This window comes from Strongylocentrotus purpuratus, unplaced genomic scaffold (assembly GCF_000002235.5).
Source record: "Strongylocentrotus purpuratus isolate Spur 01 unplaced genomic scaffold, Spur_5.0 spur5_scaffold_13, whole genome shotgun sequence".
Classification (NCBI taxonomy): domain Eukaryota; kingdom Metazoa; phylum Echinodermata; class Echinoidea; order Camarodonta; family Strongylocentrotidae; genus Strongylocentrotus; species Strongylocentrotus purpuratus.
The window spans coordinates 7068423-7083770 of NW_022145598.1; the positions used below are offsets into that span (position 1 = coordinate 7068423).

Here is a 15348-nt window from a genome sequence, read left to right on the forward strand (position 1 = left end):
ATAAAGACTATAGGCTCCTCATGAAGGTCCTGTTTTGTAATGAAGTTGCGATTTAATTACAAATAATTTGCAAATGATATCAACTGCAAATTATATGTGATCAATCACATCTCTTTCAAGACGAAGAACCAGGTGGCAAGTGTAGTAGGGTTAGGCTTGGGTATAATCATGTCTGGTGACTGGTCCAAGGTTGAAGTTAGTCTAGGGTCCTGACCATGGATGAATTGTCACCGGAACACGTGTCATGAAACCTGAATATAACCCTGATTCAGACTATTACCTTGAGTGACAGTAAGCCTGGCCTGTGTTGTGGCTGTCCCATCGTCATTGCTTGCTTCACACACCACCGCCAGGTCGTTGTCTCGATCAAGCCGAAGGGGCGTTATCCTCAGCACTGACCCTCCCTCCGTCTCGACGATCTGATAACGCAGACCGCGCACCCTCTTCTTGTTCCCGTACCATTCAAAAGTTGGGGCTGGGTCACCCGTCGCCTTGCAGTAGAACGTTGCAGCGCCTTCATCTATACCACTCTCGTCTGTCAGACCAAGTGTGATGACCGGTGGTGCTGTAAGGTGAGAGAATAAAAGGGAGATATATCGTCATTATTTTTTCGGGCTTATCATATAGGTCTAGATGTACATGTAGTCGTAACACTTATCATCAACACAACCGGCATCCGGTGACGGATCCAGGGGGGTCGCCCCCCCCCCCCCCCAGGCAAAAAGAAGAAGGAAAAAAAAGGGAAAGATTTTTTTGTGTGTGTGCTAAAGAAAGCACACACACACACACACAAACAGTGTTCCCCCTGACAAGGTGTAATGGGGGGGGGGGGGGGGCACTGAGCTTACTGTTAAGGGGGAGGGGGGTTTGGGGGAAATAAAATTCAAATGTGTTTTTTTTGTTTCTAATTCCCTAACGGTGGTTTACAAATAATGCTAAAATGACATAATTTTCTGAGAATTTTTCCAAGATTATTAGTAAATTATACTTTTGTATGCCTTTGTTTGAAAATGACAAATTCCTAAATATACATCCATGCAAGAAATATGCTTCTTGAGATGCCTACATGTCAGGGCACGCGAAACGGCGGGGATCGGGAGCCTCGAGCCCCCCCCCCCCCGACTTTTTCTTAAAAAGTATATTAGAGACAAATAGAAAGAAACAAAATAATGAGGTATCAAAATATGCTCAAACCGTCTCCCCAAAAACGCCGGCCAAAAAAAAAAAAAAAAAAAAGAGAGGAGAGAAAAGGAAGAGGATGTACTGTAGGAAGAAAATGAGCAGACAAAGAACATTTTTGAAATTCAGATAAGTAATTAAGAGTCGAGAACGGTACAGCGAATCGTCTTCTTTCTTTACTAACTTTAATAAAACGTCAAATCTTCCGATCTTCGCGCTGGAGGGGGGGGGGGGGGAGGGGACTGAATTTAGACAACCTAGAAGGAAAAACCAGTTACCACCAGTTGAAATTTCCAACTGGTTCCAGTTAACTTCAACTGGAACCAGTTAGATTCTAACTGGTCCATGATGCACATCAAGCGGATATTTGGTGCGACTGCATTTCATTTAACTGAAACCAGTCCTTATAATGACCAGTTACACCAGTTGATAACTGGTCTGTTTGCATACTTCCAGTTGCACCAGTTGATAACTGGTCTGTGCATGGCATATTTCCAGTTGCGCCAGTTGATAACTGGTCTGTGAGCATATTTCCAGTTGCACCAGTTGATAACTGGTCTGTGGGCATAGTTCCAGTTGATAACTGGTCTGTTAATTCCAACTGGACCAGTTAGAATTTGACCAGTTGAATTCCAACTGGACCAGTTAGAATTTGACCAGTTGAATTCCAACTGGACCAGTTAGAATTTGACCAGTTGAATTCCAACTGGACCAGTTAAAAATCTGACCAGTTGAATTCCAACTGGACCAGTTAAAAATCTGACCAGTTGAATTCCAACTGGACCAGTTAAAAATCTGACCAGTTAAATCCAACTGGTAACCCTGGAAATTGAAATGGGCTAGTTGAATTCTAACTGGTCTGAATGGTTCAGTTAGACCAGTTAAATCCAACTGGTAACCCTGGAAATTGAAATGGGCCAGTTGAATTCTAACTGGACCAGTTAGAATCTGACCAGTTGAATTCCAACTGGACCAGTTAGAATCTGACCAGTTGAATTCTAACTGGTCCAGTTGGATTTCAACTGGTCGAATTCTAACTGATCCAGTAAGAATTCAACTGGTCTGGTTCAACTGGCCCATTTCAATTTCCAGGGTTACCAGTTGGCTTTAACTGGTTTAACTGGACCAGTTGCAACTGGTTTTTCTTTCTGGGAAGGATTAAGAGTCGAGAACGCTACAACGAATCGCCTTTTTTCTCTAATAATTTAAGGAAACATCAAAGCTTCCGCGCTTCGGGAGGGGGGGGGGGGTGCAGAGGGGGGGGGGGTGGGAACTGAATTCAGACAAGGATTAAGAGTCGAGAATAGTAATACGAATCGTCTTCTTTCTCTAACGATTTAATGAAACGAAAAGCTTTCGCGCGGGAGGTGTGAAACTGAAATCAGACGAGAACGGTACAACGATTTTTTTTTCTTCTAATAATTTAATGAAACTCAAATTTGGGCCCCCCCCCCCTAAGAAATCCTGGATCCGCGCCTGCCAGCATCATCAAGATTTTCATCAATATCGATAGGCTCACCACTATGAATACAATCACCATAAAACAATGACCATGCAGCGTTTAGCCATGTGTTATTTCCGCTGTCAAGAACATCCTCCTCGATCATGTCCATCTAGGTAGTTTCAATTAAGGATATGGAATATATATCATTTCAACACCATATTTGTTTTGGGTTTATGAAAGTGATGCCTTTCATGAATATCCTCTTCTCTTTTCCCTTGTTTTGGTACAATAATTGTTAAAGTTCTTTTTGTGGCTTCCTCACACAAGCAAAGACACTACAGAAAGACACGTTATGTGCTAAGTACTGTGGTGAACAGGAATGGAAAGTAGTTTAGACTGCCCTGCAAGGTCACTGGACAGGTGGTTATCTCATCAACTCAGCTCTCAGTTAACATAAGAAAAAGAGGATCATGGGGACCAATGGTCACCGATTAGGCATTTTTTTATATAGAGAGGGCGCAAGTAGCTCCAAGTAGTGCAGTGGGCCTTTAAGTGGTTTTAAAAAGTAAAAGTTGAACAACAAGAGGTAAAAAGGAAAAGTTGTGCAATATACACACACAGAAAACAGGATCAAATGCTTTAAATCTGTGGTGAAGTGAAGCTGATTATGGTTCAGCTTTTTTCCGTGAAAATGACCCCAGACCTAATAGAGGACCGCTTTTGGGGGTTGGGCACAGGGTTGTTGATTTTTTTGATTTAAATCGGATTTTTATGATTTAAATCAGATTTTTTTGATTTTTTTCCAACGAAAAATAATGGTCACACTTAACAAGTTTTAGACTATATTTAAACTGTTTTACACCAATAATAGTGGTCAAGTAGTCTTTTGAACATTGTGTATTGTACTATTTGACACAATAATCCACTTATATACAGGTAATTTTTTTTTATTTTTTTTTATTTATTTGCATTATAGAGAGGGACATTTTATGGAAGCCCAAGTAATGTTATGTATTATGTATACATTTAAACTCTTGAAATTTTTATATCAGTCTGTACGTTAACATCTAATTTGAATGTAATATTTAACCAGATTTGCAGTAGGCACTTCCTGATATGCTTGTAACAAAATACACATTTTATGTTTTCATTACAGTGTAACCTCAGTTCCAAATAAAACTTCAATAAATTTCGTTGCAAGATGCAGGATAAGCACCACTGTCCACCACATCATTGATGTGCTGTTTTTTCAAACTATTACATGAACAAGCAAGCACAGCAGTTGTATTGCTGCATACAGTAACACTTGCCCAGCAACTTTCCCATTTTTAAATTCTTACTTATTAAGTATACATGTGTACTTTGAAATTGTGTAATTGAATGTATGGGTATTGATAAGAAAATACACAAGCATGCAAATATACATGTAATTCTTATCAAATGTACACATATGCCTTCAACTTAAGTAATTGAAAGAATGGGTATTAATAGTAACAAGAAGGAGGTACATACAAGTAGTTCAGCTGTTTTGTAAAAGTATCCAAGTTGTGGACTTTGAGCACCTTTGTAGATTTTATATATTATTTTATTGAAGATTTAACAGTTTGGTGTACATACAGAGAGTTATTTATCATTACTTTGTTAGAAACTTGTTGTTTTCATCAGTTTTGCTTGTTTTACAATTTGAAAATAAAACAGTGGTGTTAAATCAGACTCCATGAGGGTGTATCATTCTTTTAAAGTATCTCTAAAGCATGTGGAACAGAAATGAAAATGATTACATTGAAAGTATCTGTTAAGAAGAAGAGAAAATAGAGAAAACTATTTTTTTTTCATAAAAGTTGATTTAAATCAGTGATTTTTTGAAAAAAATCAAGTGATTTAAATCGCGATTTAAATCATGATTTAAATCGACATGATTTAAATCAAACAACCCTGGTTGGGCACAATGATAACCACTGTGCATTGCGCTGAGAGAAAAGAGAAAGTATTATGCATTTCAAGAGCTTCAAACACATAATGGATGTATTATTCATCATTCACCATATTGAAAGCAGTCATTTCAAGTTATCATGACTTGCTTCTCATGAAAGATATCGCATGTGTGTATTTCATAAGGGCTGCACCATTTCAGTTTGCTCTCTTGACTTGGTTATTCAGATTCAGTTTAAAATGCAATATTTATTCATTCCTACCAGAAATATAAAAGTTCATTTACATCAGCTGATAGAACATGGCATATCATATCACATGTCTGATTTCTATACGTTAAGTGGTAGTGGGACAACATAAAGGTCACATTATTGGATGATCATTTAAACAAATACAATTTAAACAAATACAATTCAAGGCAATTATCAGCAAACATTCTATGCAGATGACTCATATAAATATATATTTCCTGATAAAAAGGATGTGGTAATCGGAGGAAGATAGAACCTGCTGCCAAAGACCGTGACCCCAGGGGCGTCGCCACAGGGGGGGGGGTGGGGGGTGCGACACCCCTCCACCTGTCAGGATATTGTCGATAAAATTGCGCTGCCGTCGGGAAAAAAGGAAAAAGAGAGGGAAAGGGAAAGAAAAGAAAAAAGAAAAGGAAAAGAAAAGAAAGAAAGGAAAGAAAAGAGAAAGGAAAGAAAGAGAAAAAAGAAAAAGAGGGATAAGAGGAAAGAGAGGAAAATGAAGAAAAGGAAGGAAAAAAAAAAGGAAAAAAGAGAAAAGGGAAACAAAAGAAACGGGGGGTGAAGAGAGGAGAGAGGGGGGTAAGAGCCTGAGAAAGGAGGAGTGGGAGTAAAATAAAGGGAGGGGGTTGTCGGTGGAGTCGTCTCGTCAAGGAAGCAAGAAAGACATGGGTAAATATGTTGCTGTGTCGGGTCAGCTGTGTCGGTATTCTTGCTCGATCCTCGTGTACTACTGTATATATCAATGCAGAAGTTTGAAGTCGGTGAGATGTATATTGTCGGTCGGTCGACAAGTTTTTTTTCCCTACGAACTGTGACTTTTTATCCGCTGTGACGACTTCGAGAGTGACTACAACTACAATACTTGTATTTTCTCGAAGTTTCACTTTCCTATAATATCAGCTAAAGAAATCAGAGGTTTAAAATTTTCGGGGAAACTAATTCAAACAAGGATTAAGAGTCAACAACGGTACGACGAATCGTCTTCCTTTCTCTTTAGTTTGATGAAACGCCAAAATTTCCGCGCTTCGCGCGGGTGGAGAAAACTTCATTTAGACGAGTCGAGAAAATTACAACGAATCGTCTTCTTTCTCTCATAAATTTAAGGAAACGTCAAAGCTTCCGCGCTTCGGGCAAGGGAGGGAAACTGAATTCAGATAGAGCTTAATAAGAGTCGATAACGGTGCAACGAATCGTCTTCTTTCTATAATAATTAAATCAAACGTCTAAGCTTTTCGCGCTGAAAGGGGGAAACTGAATTCAGACAAGGATTAAGACTCGAACACGGTTCAACGAATCGTCTGCTTTTTCTCATAATTTAATGATACGTCAAGGGGGAGGGGGAGAAACTGAATTCAGACAAGGCTTAAGAGTCGAGCACTGTTCAACGAATCGTCTACTTTCTCTAATAATTTAATAAAACGCCATAACTTCCACGCTTCGCGCGGGAGGAGGAGTACCGAATTCATATAAGGATTAAGAGTCGAGAACAGTACACCAAATCGTCTGCTTTTTCTCATAATTTATGAAACGTCTAAAGCTTCCGCGCTTTGCGCGGGAGGGGGAGAAACTGAATTCAGACAAGGATTAACATTGAGAACGGTACAGCAAATCGTCTACATTTTATAATAATTTAATAAAACGTCAAAGCTTTCGCGCGGGAGGGGGGGGGGAACTTCATTCAGACAAGGATTAACAGTCGAGATCGGTACAATAAATCGTCTTCTTTTCCTAATAATTTAAGGAAACGTCTAAGCTTCCACGCTTCGTGCGGGAGGCTTAACACCGACACCCCCTAATGAGCGCGCTTCGCGTGCTCTTTAAGTGATTCGCTTGCTCACTACCGCCCCTCCCTAAAATAAGATCCTAGCTCCGCACCTGCATTAAAATATATAGCTTCGGTGTTGACTAAGTTGACGAAATATTCGTCTATTTATGTCGTCGAGGAAATGATCATTTGCGCATACGCAATTACTATAGATAGTCCATAGGAAAAACAATTTAGCCTTCGGCCCCGGGTTTATAGGGTTAAATTTGTAGATATTGGGGCATTTATTTTTGTCGGTAATTGGTGGCTAGTTTTGTCGGTAATCTTTGGCCTCTACACCCCCCCCCCCCCCCCCCCACTGAAAAAGGTCTAGCAACGCCCCTGCGTGACCCGATGTTTGAAGAGCGACAGAGAAATAGTGAAAAGCTGCACGCAATCAGGCTGAGCCTTGCACTCGCAACGAGAAAAGGCACAAAATTATGCTCAAGTGGAGGGTAATATATTATTTATGGAGCATGCGCTCAATCAGTTCAAACTCTCAGTCTTCTGTTCTTCTTACAAAAGCACTATTGATATGATCTATTTTTCGGCCATTAACTGCATCATCACCACTTTATATTTTTGTGACTTTGGTGAATCTCTGGGAATATTTCTCACACTTTGGGCTTCTGTTTTGTTGATCAGTATTCACGTACATTCTCAGTTATATACATAGACAGCGGAAATGGGAGTTATACCACTTCCATAACTGAAGGAGATGGACTTTAGACTTATGTGTAACAAACAACTTGGTCACCCCTCAGGAGAAATATATAAAATATTTTTATATTCTCTCTGGTCATGCGAAAATAAGTTTCTTCCCATCTGTTGATTTTTGGCAAGCCCTTCCATTTATGTCGCTTGCTTCATACATGATGTAAGAACAAAATAGTACATGTGCTGGTTAGGTTAGGGGGTCAGTGTGCACAAAAACAAACATAATCTATATCAGGGCTTGATATGAACATGGGTCTGGTGTACGAGGACCCCTAGATTTCTAGATCTCTGGACCACAAAATTTCAAACGTTGTCAGACTTCAGTATCTGCTACTGACTGTTTAATCAGAAGTAATAAATGGTTTGAAGTGATATGAACGGTTTCTGGTCTTAAGCCCCCATCACACCAAACTAGTTCTCACTACGTTCTGGAACCGTCCTACAAAATCGTAAAACGGGTTGTGGTCGGGGTCGAATGTGTAATACGATCCTAGTTCGTTCATAAACAGTCCTCAATACGTCCATCTCGTTCGTACCCCGCCCACAGCCAGTTCATTATTAAGTTCAGATCGGGTAGATTAGACAGTCCAAGCCAGTTCGTAGACGTAGTCAGTTTAAACCCACTATTAACTAGTTCTACCTCGTTCCCAATACGTCCAAACCCATTCTAACTAGCTCGCCACTTGTTATAACTAGTTTTTAACCCGACCACCCCGTTCAGAGGCAGTTCAACTCTTCCTCATCTCGTTCTGAGTGCGTTCGAACGCGCTCCTAGAGCGTGTGCAATCCCGTCCTGACTCGGGATAGTTATACGAACCCAGCGCGTTCTCGCCATTCCTCATTTCCGTTCAACTTCAACGCTTTAGGCTTTGCAGATCAAGACGTTCAAGTCAAGCACCTATCACACCAAACTAGTTCACACGACGATCTGGAAAATATTGCCGAACGGGCTCGAACTCCCGCCCCCCCCCCCCCACACACACACTCCGTGGTAGGAATGACCGCATGCGTGTTAGCAAAATGTCCGGTAAAGGGGTACTTTTCACGCACCAAAGTCCGGCTCGTACATACACAAACTTGACTTTACACACCGGACTTAGGGGGTGTTTTCAAAAGGAGGGAACACGCATATGCGTACCCTAAATAACACTGAGAGGGGGGCCGGGCTCGAACTATGTGTGAACGTATTAGCAACTATTTACGATCTTTTTAAGGACTTCATGGACGGGCTCGGACTGGCTTGGACGGGAAGGGTGGTCTAGAAATCTTTGCCTGTTCAAAATTCTACCCGTCCTGCAATTGGACGGAGTGACAACGTACTTAAAACGAGATGGACGTACTACGAACGGAATTGCCGTACTTCGATTCTACTAGGAACGTGTTACCACTTGATGTGGTCGAGGATCAAAGAGGAAGAACGCGTTGGGTTTGTATAGCACTCGAAAACACCTTTTTAACACCTGTCTGAAAACACTTTTTTAAATGGTGGTCAAAGTGACCATAAGTTCCGTGGTGATGATCTCGTAACTCAAACGGATTATTAATCTTAGGTGTGAATCTGTGATTTTTTAGGTGTGAACAATGATTTATTCTTGGGTGTATTGATGGTTTCATAGTTACCATTTAAGTTCCGTGGTGATAATCCCGTGACTGTTGGCATATTTCTATTTGCACCAGTTGATAACTGACTGTTGGCATATTTTCATTGCACCAGTTGATAACTGGCCTGTGTGCATATTTCCAGTTTCACCAGTTGATAACTGACTGTTGGCATATTTCCAGTTGAACCATTTGACACCAATTAATTTGCATATTGAATATGGGGTGCGTGCAGATCAATGTTTTTTTTTAAAACAATTTATCTGAATTTACAGCGTATTTCTTAATTACTGATGATTTTGTACTATATACAATTCATTTCGAAAATACTACAAATATAAATTACCAGTTATTAGGACATTTCGCTACTTCGTATAAATTACATTTAATTAAACATGAATAAGGGAAACATTAACTATGAACTGAAATAATTTCAATAAAATACAAGTATATGAAAAAAATTCGATTAATTAAATTATGTATGTCTACTTATTACAAATGCCTTTACATTGGAAATACAGACGTACCAGTATTGAAGTGTTGTTTCCGTTCAACTGGTTGGAAGTTTTACCCAATGGTTCTACTAATGGCTCAGCTAGACCAGTTGAATTCTAACTGGCCTGGATCAACTGGATCATTTAGCCCATTTCAATTTCCAGGGTTACCAGTTGGCATTAACTGGTTCATCAACTGGACCATTTACAACTAGCTTTTTCTTCTGGGATGTTTGCACCCCCCCCCCCCCTCCCCTCTCTAATCAAAAACTGCTTCCGGCGCGCCTGGACGTAATTATGGAAGATCCAAAACACGATGTTCAGAAACGGGATGAGAACGTCATTATTTGTATTCATTTATTGTGTAACATTTGCGTAATTATTGGGTTGAACGCGGGTTACAGTAACATATTTCCTCTTCGACGTAAATTTCACGTGAATGAAGAACATGATTCATCTCAAGTCAGCATCTTAATATTCACGTGAATTTCACGCAGATATTTTGACTAAAGCTATCACTAACGCTTCACGTGTTTCTGTGACGCGATTCTAAAACTTCTAAAGAAAGTGATAATTTCGTTTATGAAGATGTAATTTCATAACCAAACAAAAACGGGAGTATTAGGTTTACAAACCATGGTCTCCAAGGTAGGGATAATCACGTCATTATAATGGTGATATTCCAGTGACAATTGCGTGATTTAGTGTACGTGTTTTATAAGTGACCTAGTGCAAGAAACGTGTTAACACAATCACGTAAATGTCAAGTGTTTGAAGAACGTAAATCTGTTCCAGTCGATACCTTGATATTGACGTGATTTTCACGTGAATTTGTTTATTGGGTAGTACACCTGTTTAGATCATCCACACAAAACAAAACAAACACTCAACTCACGTACAGAGGATGCAACAACATTCTAATTTTGAACTTGTCAAAACGGGCAACTTGATCTTTGAAGCACTTGCTCGAATACCGAACTTAGTTGCTATAAAATACAATCCTATATGCACATCAAATGAAAAAATGTTTTGCTTGCCAATGTGACAGGCATGGCAAAGAATAGGAATATTTCATTGTTCTAGGGCAAGAGGGCAAGTTGATTTTGAAGCACCCTGTTATGATAAGATTGTCAACTTACATGCAGCAGACTGTCCAATGGTGAGAACGAGAACCGTGGCCAGCACCACCACTGCAACACAATCTATTTTCCACTGCTCCATGATTCAGATGTGTCAGATCAGTGCAGTGTGAATACACCTTGTCTTGTGATCACTGAATCAAAGAAAGGAATAAGAAAATATATCAATATGTATATTATCAAACTGTTAGTGTGAACACATCCTGATGTGCAAATAAAGCATCACAAAATGGCAGTGTGAAATGCACCATGTCATGTGATCACAGCATAAAATAAATTGGGAAAATAAATGGTCATTATCATAAAAATGCTAGTGTGAATAGAACCTGTTGCGTAAAAGAAGACATCATTAGATGGCAGCGTGAATGCACCTAGTTATCGCTCCATCATAGGAAAAAAGAAAAATGATATTGGTATTTCTTTTCAGAATGCAAGTGAGAACAGAGTTACTGTTGAGTAATAAAAAGCATCATGCATATCAAATTGATTTTATATCTATAATGCATGTATTGCACAATTTAAAAACAATCAATACAACAATGAAATCAAAACCCAGTGCTTACAGCAATACTGTAAAGAAACTTTTCATCAGTCAACTTCAGATTGTTTGAATCAACAGGCCCATCTTATTATCAGTGTAATGAAGAGACAGGGTGAAAACTGCTGGTGATTATCACAATGTGAATTGATGCAGCCTTTTAATCACTGCATCAAAGGGAGAAGTCCATGAAATTATGTCAATCACCCCTAAGGAATATTTTTCCAATAAATAAAAACAAACATAATTCTATCAGTGATTTCATCTCTATTATAGCACTTATGATGTCCCCTCCGTTAATCGCTTGAAATTATCCATGCACAAGCATGATATGACCCTGCCTTATCCGTAATAACACCTTTGGCAAGATCTTAACCTGCACTTGCTACTCTCCACCCAGGTGTTAAATGGGTACCCGGTAGGATGCGAACGTTCATGTGGTTGGACGAGCAAGTGTGCGCTTGTAAAATGGCGACTGGCTGGAATGCTCCCCAGGGAGTGGAAAATGTGCCCACATTGTGTGTGGGTAAGCCTGAATCCGATGACCGGGGTAATAATATATATGTAAAGCGCTTAGGCACATCGTTGGATCGGTGTATTGAGCGCTATATAAAAAACAGATTATTATTATTATTATGAAATAAACACATTACCTCAATGCAGAAATAATCTCAACTGCAATTCAGTTTACACACGAAAAAGAAAAGAACACTATGCACAAAATAAGAAAGAAATCACTAGTGCAGATAGTACAACGTTGTGTATTATGACAGCTAGTACAATCCCTGAAAGAAGCCCCACAATTTCCTGACTTCACAACTTTGTCTTTTGCGATCTGTATCCAGTGATTAAGTGTAAAAAGTCACGGTCATTACTTATACAGCAGTGTCGTTCGGCACTATATATAAATGGTATTCAGTGATGTATGTGCAACCTTGCTTCCTGGTAGCTAAAAATAAAATAGAGTTATGTTGTGTGATAAGTGCATGAACGCGCAAAACACACACCCACACATATAGTATAGTATTAAGACAATACTCAATAGTGCAATAACCTATATTTTTAATGTTCATCATACAGTGTGTTGGTGTGTATGGGAGAGAGTGTACATGTATGTGTGAATGCAAATTATTTCCCTTTTTCTTCATTTTATACAAAATAAATAATTTAATTAATGTACTACAGGTTATTATACAAATACTGGAGACAGACTTTTACATAACGCCCGGCCTTCCTGTCTAGTCTCCAAATACTCTCATTAATGTACATGTTTTTAAAAAATTCAAAATTCATCTACCGGTATTGGATTTAAGCACATGAAAACTTTACAATTCTCTGAAGTTAGGACACTGATGGAGGTATTTACACAAAGAATCTAATCGGTGGATCTCATTGGGTTTGACCCATTTTTTTCTCTCAAGAGGGTTTCTAGGACACCTAGCCCCTGGACAGCCACCCCGGATAACCCACCCCCAGTCAACAGCCCCCTAGGACAACTACCCCCCCCCCCCCCAGACAACTACCCCCAGACAACAAACCCCCTACGACAACCATCATCTAGGACAACTACCCCCGGACAACTATCCTAGGGGATAGTTGTCTGGGGGTAGCGGTACGTGGATAGTTGTCCCAGGGAGAGGGTGGTTGCCCAAGGTGGTAGTTGTCCTAGGGGGTAGTTGTCCGGGGGTGGGTTATCCGGGGGGGGGGGTGGTTATCCGGGGGTGGATGTCATGCGGATAGGTGTTCGGATACACTCTAATCATCATCAAGAAACATGATAACTTTCATCATTTCACCGAGAGATGCATTAAATGAACACTCAACACGTGGATTATTCAAGAGTACTTTCAAAATGGAAAAGACCTCCCCCATGGGGTTCTTCCGTCAGAATATGATGAACTTGGAAAGTAACAGAGCAGACCACATAAGCAATCAAGGGGGTTTCAGAGGGGAGGAAGGGGGTACATGTGTGTTTTCCAACAAAATTATAGTGACAGGGATAGCCTGGCTTCAAGACAAGATAGATCATTTCAGATTAAATTCAGATTATTTATTTTGCTCCTAGTAAATGAGACTGAGTAAAACAAGTCCACTCCAAAAATAACTTACTTTTAATAGAAGCAGAAAAATCAGACAAACCAATCAAAAAAAGTTTGAGCAAAATCTGATAACTAATAAGAAAGTTATGAATTTTTGGAAAAGTATGTAAAACTATGGAACAATGAAAATCACTACACAAATTGCCAATTTGGTTATCAGTTTGTGACGTCATGTCCTCACTATTTATCAATTGCTTTATGTAGTTTAATCCCAATAATTTCCCTTTTTATCCCCCAAAACTTGATTTCCCCATGCCGTAGCCCAGGTTATATGTTTTGTATCATATTGCGTGCATGACATTTCACAAAATCTTTTATGAACTTTAAAGAATCTATACTATTTTCTGAATATTTTATATTCATAATTATTGATTGTTATATTAATAGTTTATCAAAATTCACATTTTTCATGATTTAACTGGAAAAATTACTCTTTTGACTATATTAGTGCATCCGCACAAAAACATATTACTATCAATCTAACTTGGATGCTGGTGTGAAGAAATAATCTTGCTAAAAACATTCCGCCTTCAAACAAAAATTTGTGGAGTTTTTAGGCCTTCACAATCCAAATACTATTTTCCTTGTTCCAACTAATAGGCAAGAAATTATGAAAATTGTTTCTTATCTGAAAGATAAGAAAAGTTCGGGAAAAGATGGAATTAATAATGTCATACTAAATTCCATTATTCCCTTTACTGTAGATCCATTGGTTCAAATCTTTAATATATCACTTCTAAATGGTCAATTTCCTAATTCTATGAGAATAGCCAAAATTATTGCGTTATTTAAAAAGGGAGATAAACTGGATGTTGGTAACTGCCGCTCGATTTCTTTATTATCTTCATTTTCTAAAGTTTTCGAAAGAATAATCCATATCCAGATGATCTCTTTTTTGAAGAAATATGATTTATTTTCAACTTCCAGTTTGGTTTTAGAGAAAAGCACAGCACCGTTCATGCTTTAATATCTTTTGTTGAGAAGGTTGCCCACGCAATTGATACATCGTCACACACTGTATGTATATTCCTGGACTTCTCCAGGGCCTTTGACACGATCAATCACGAAATTTTACTTTACAAACTATCTCACTATGGTGTACGTGGAAAGGCCTTGCAGTGATTACCTCTCTAACAGACAGCAATTTGTACACTTAAACGAGCATGCATCTGAATTATGCAATGGTGTCCCACAAGGTAGTCTGCTAGGCCCGCTACTCTTTATTCTTTATATAAATGATTTTTGTAAATCATCTAACTCAATGTCGTTTATTTATTTGCAGATGATACTAATTTATCTTTTTCACACAAAAATCCAAACATCCTGGTTGATAAAATCAATGCCGAGTTATTAAATATATTGCAATGGATACTAGCAAATAAAGTGTCACTTAATCTCCACAAAACGAGCTACATGCTATTTAGCCAGGATTTTATTTTAGGGGCGGTAGTGACCACGCGAAGCGCGCTCCCTAGGGGGTGGGTGTAGGGAGGGGGAGTCCCCCCCCCCCCCACCCCACGTCAAGCTACTTTGCTTATTTCTGTAGCCCTCCTGCATCTAATGTATGTTAATTGTGCATTCAATATATTTGTTTAAATTCAATATATTTGTTTAATATCGTTTATTATCTGTAATCAAGCCATATTATGTTCATGAAAATGTATGATGAAAAAAAGAAAAAAGATGCAGAAACCAATAAATCAAATCAAATCAAACCCCCGCGCAAAGCGCGAAAGCTTTGACGTTTCATTAAATTATTAGAGAAAGGAGACGAATGGGCCTGGGAAGACAAATGTGTATTTTTACATTTTTTAACGTTAATTTTACCTTTTTTGGAGATCCCCCCCCCCTGGCGCTCAAGGGGGGGGGTGCAGGTTTTCAACCTTTCGAGGACCCCAAAAACCAAAGAAAAGACCTCTCCATTTCCAATGTCAAGTCATATAAACAAGATATGCCGTTCTGCTGCTTATGGGCTACATAAGATTGGAAAGATAAGGCGTTACCTTGATCATGATACTACAGAGAGACTTGTGCACGCTTTTGTAATTAGCCATATTGATAGCTGTAATGGTTTATTGTTCGGTCTGCCTGATACACTGATTTGTAGACTGCAGCGAATACAAAATTCTGCTGCCAGGCTTATCACTAGAAC

General features: G+C 39.1%; 1 protein-coding gene across 1 annotated transcript in view; it reads right to left on the reverse strand.

Moving 5' to 3' along the window:
• Window positions 1-10651, reverse strand: part of LOC105447552 (receptor-type tyrosine-protein phosphatase S-like) — a 33090-nt gene extending 22439 nt beyond the window's left edge. The window contains exons 1-2 of the mRNA XM_030982795.1: window positions 10560-10651; window positions 281-565 (exon numbers count right to left, since the gene is read on the reverse strand). Coding sequence (XP_030838655.1) covers window positions 281-565; window positions 10560-10641 — 367 coding nt within the window. The 5' untranslated portion in view covers window positions 10642-10651. The remainder of the gene's footprint in view (window positions 1-280; window positions 566-10559) is intronic.
• Window positions 10652-15348: the final 4697 nt, after the last annotated feature.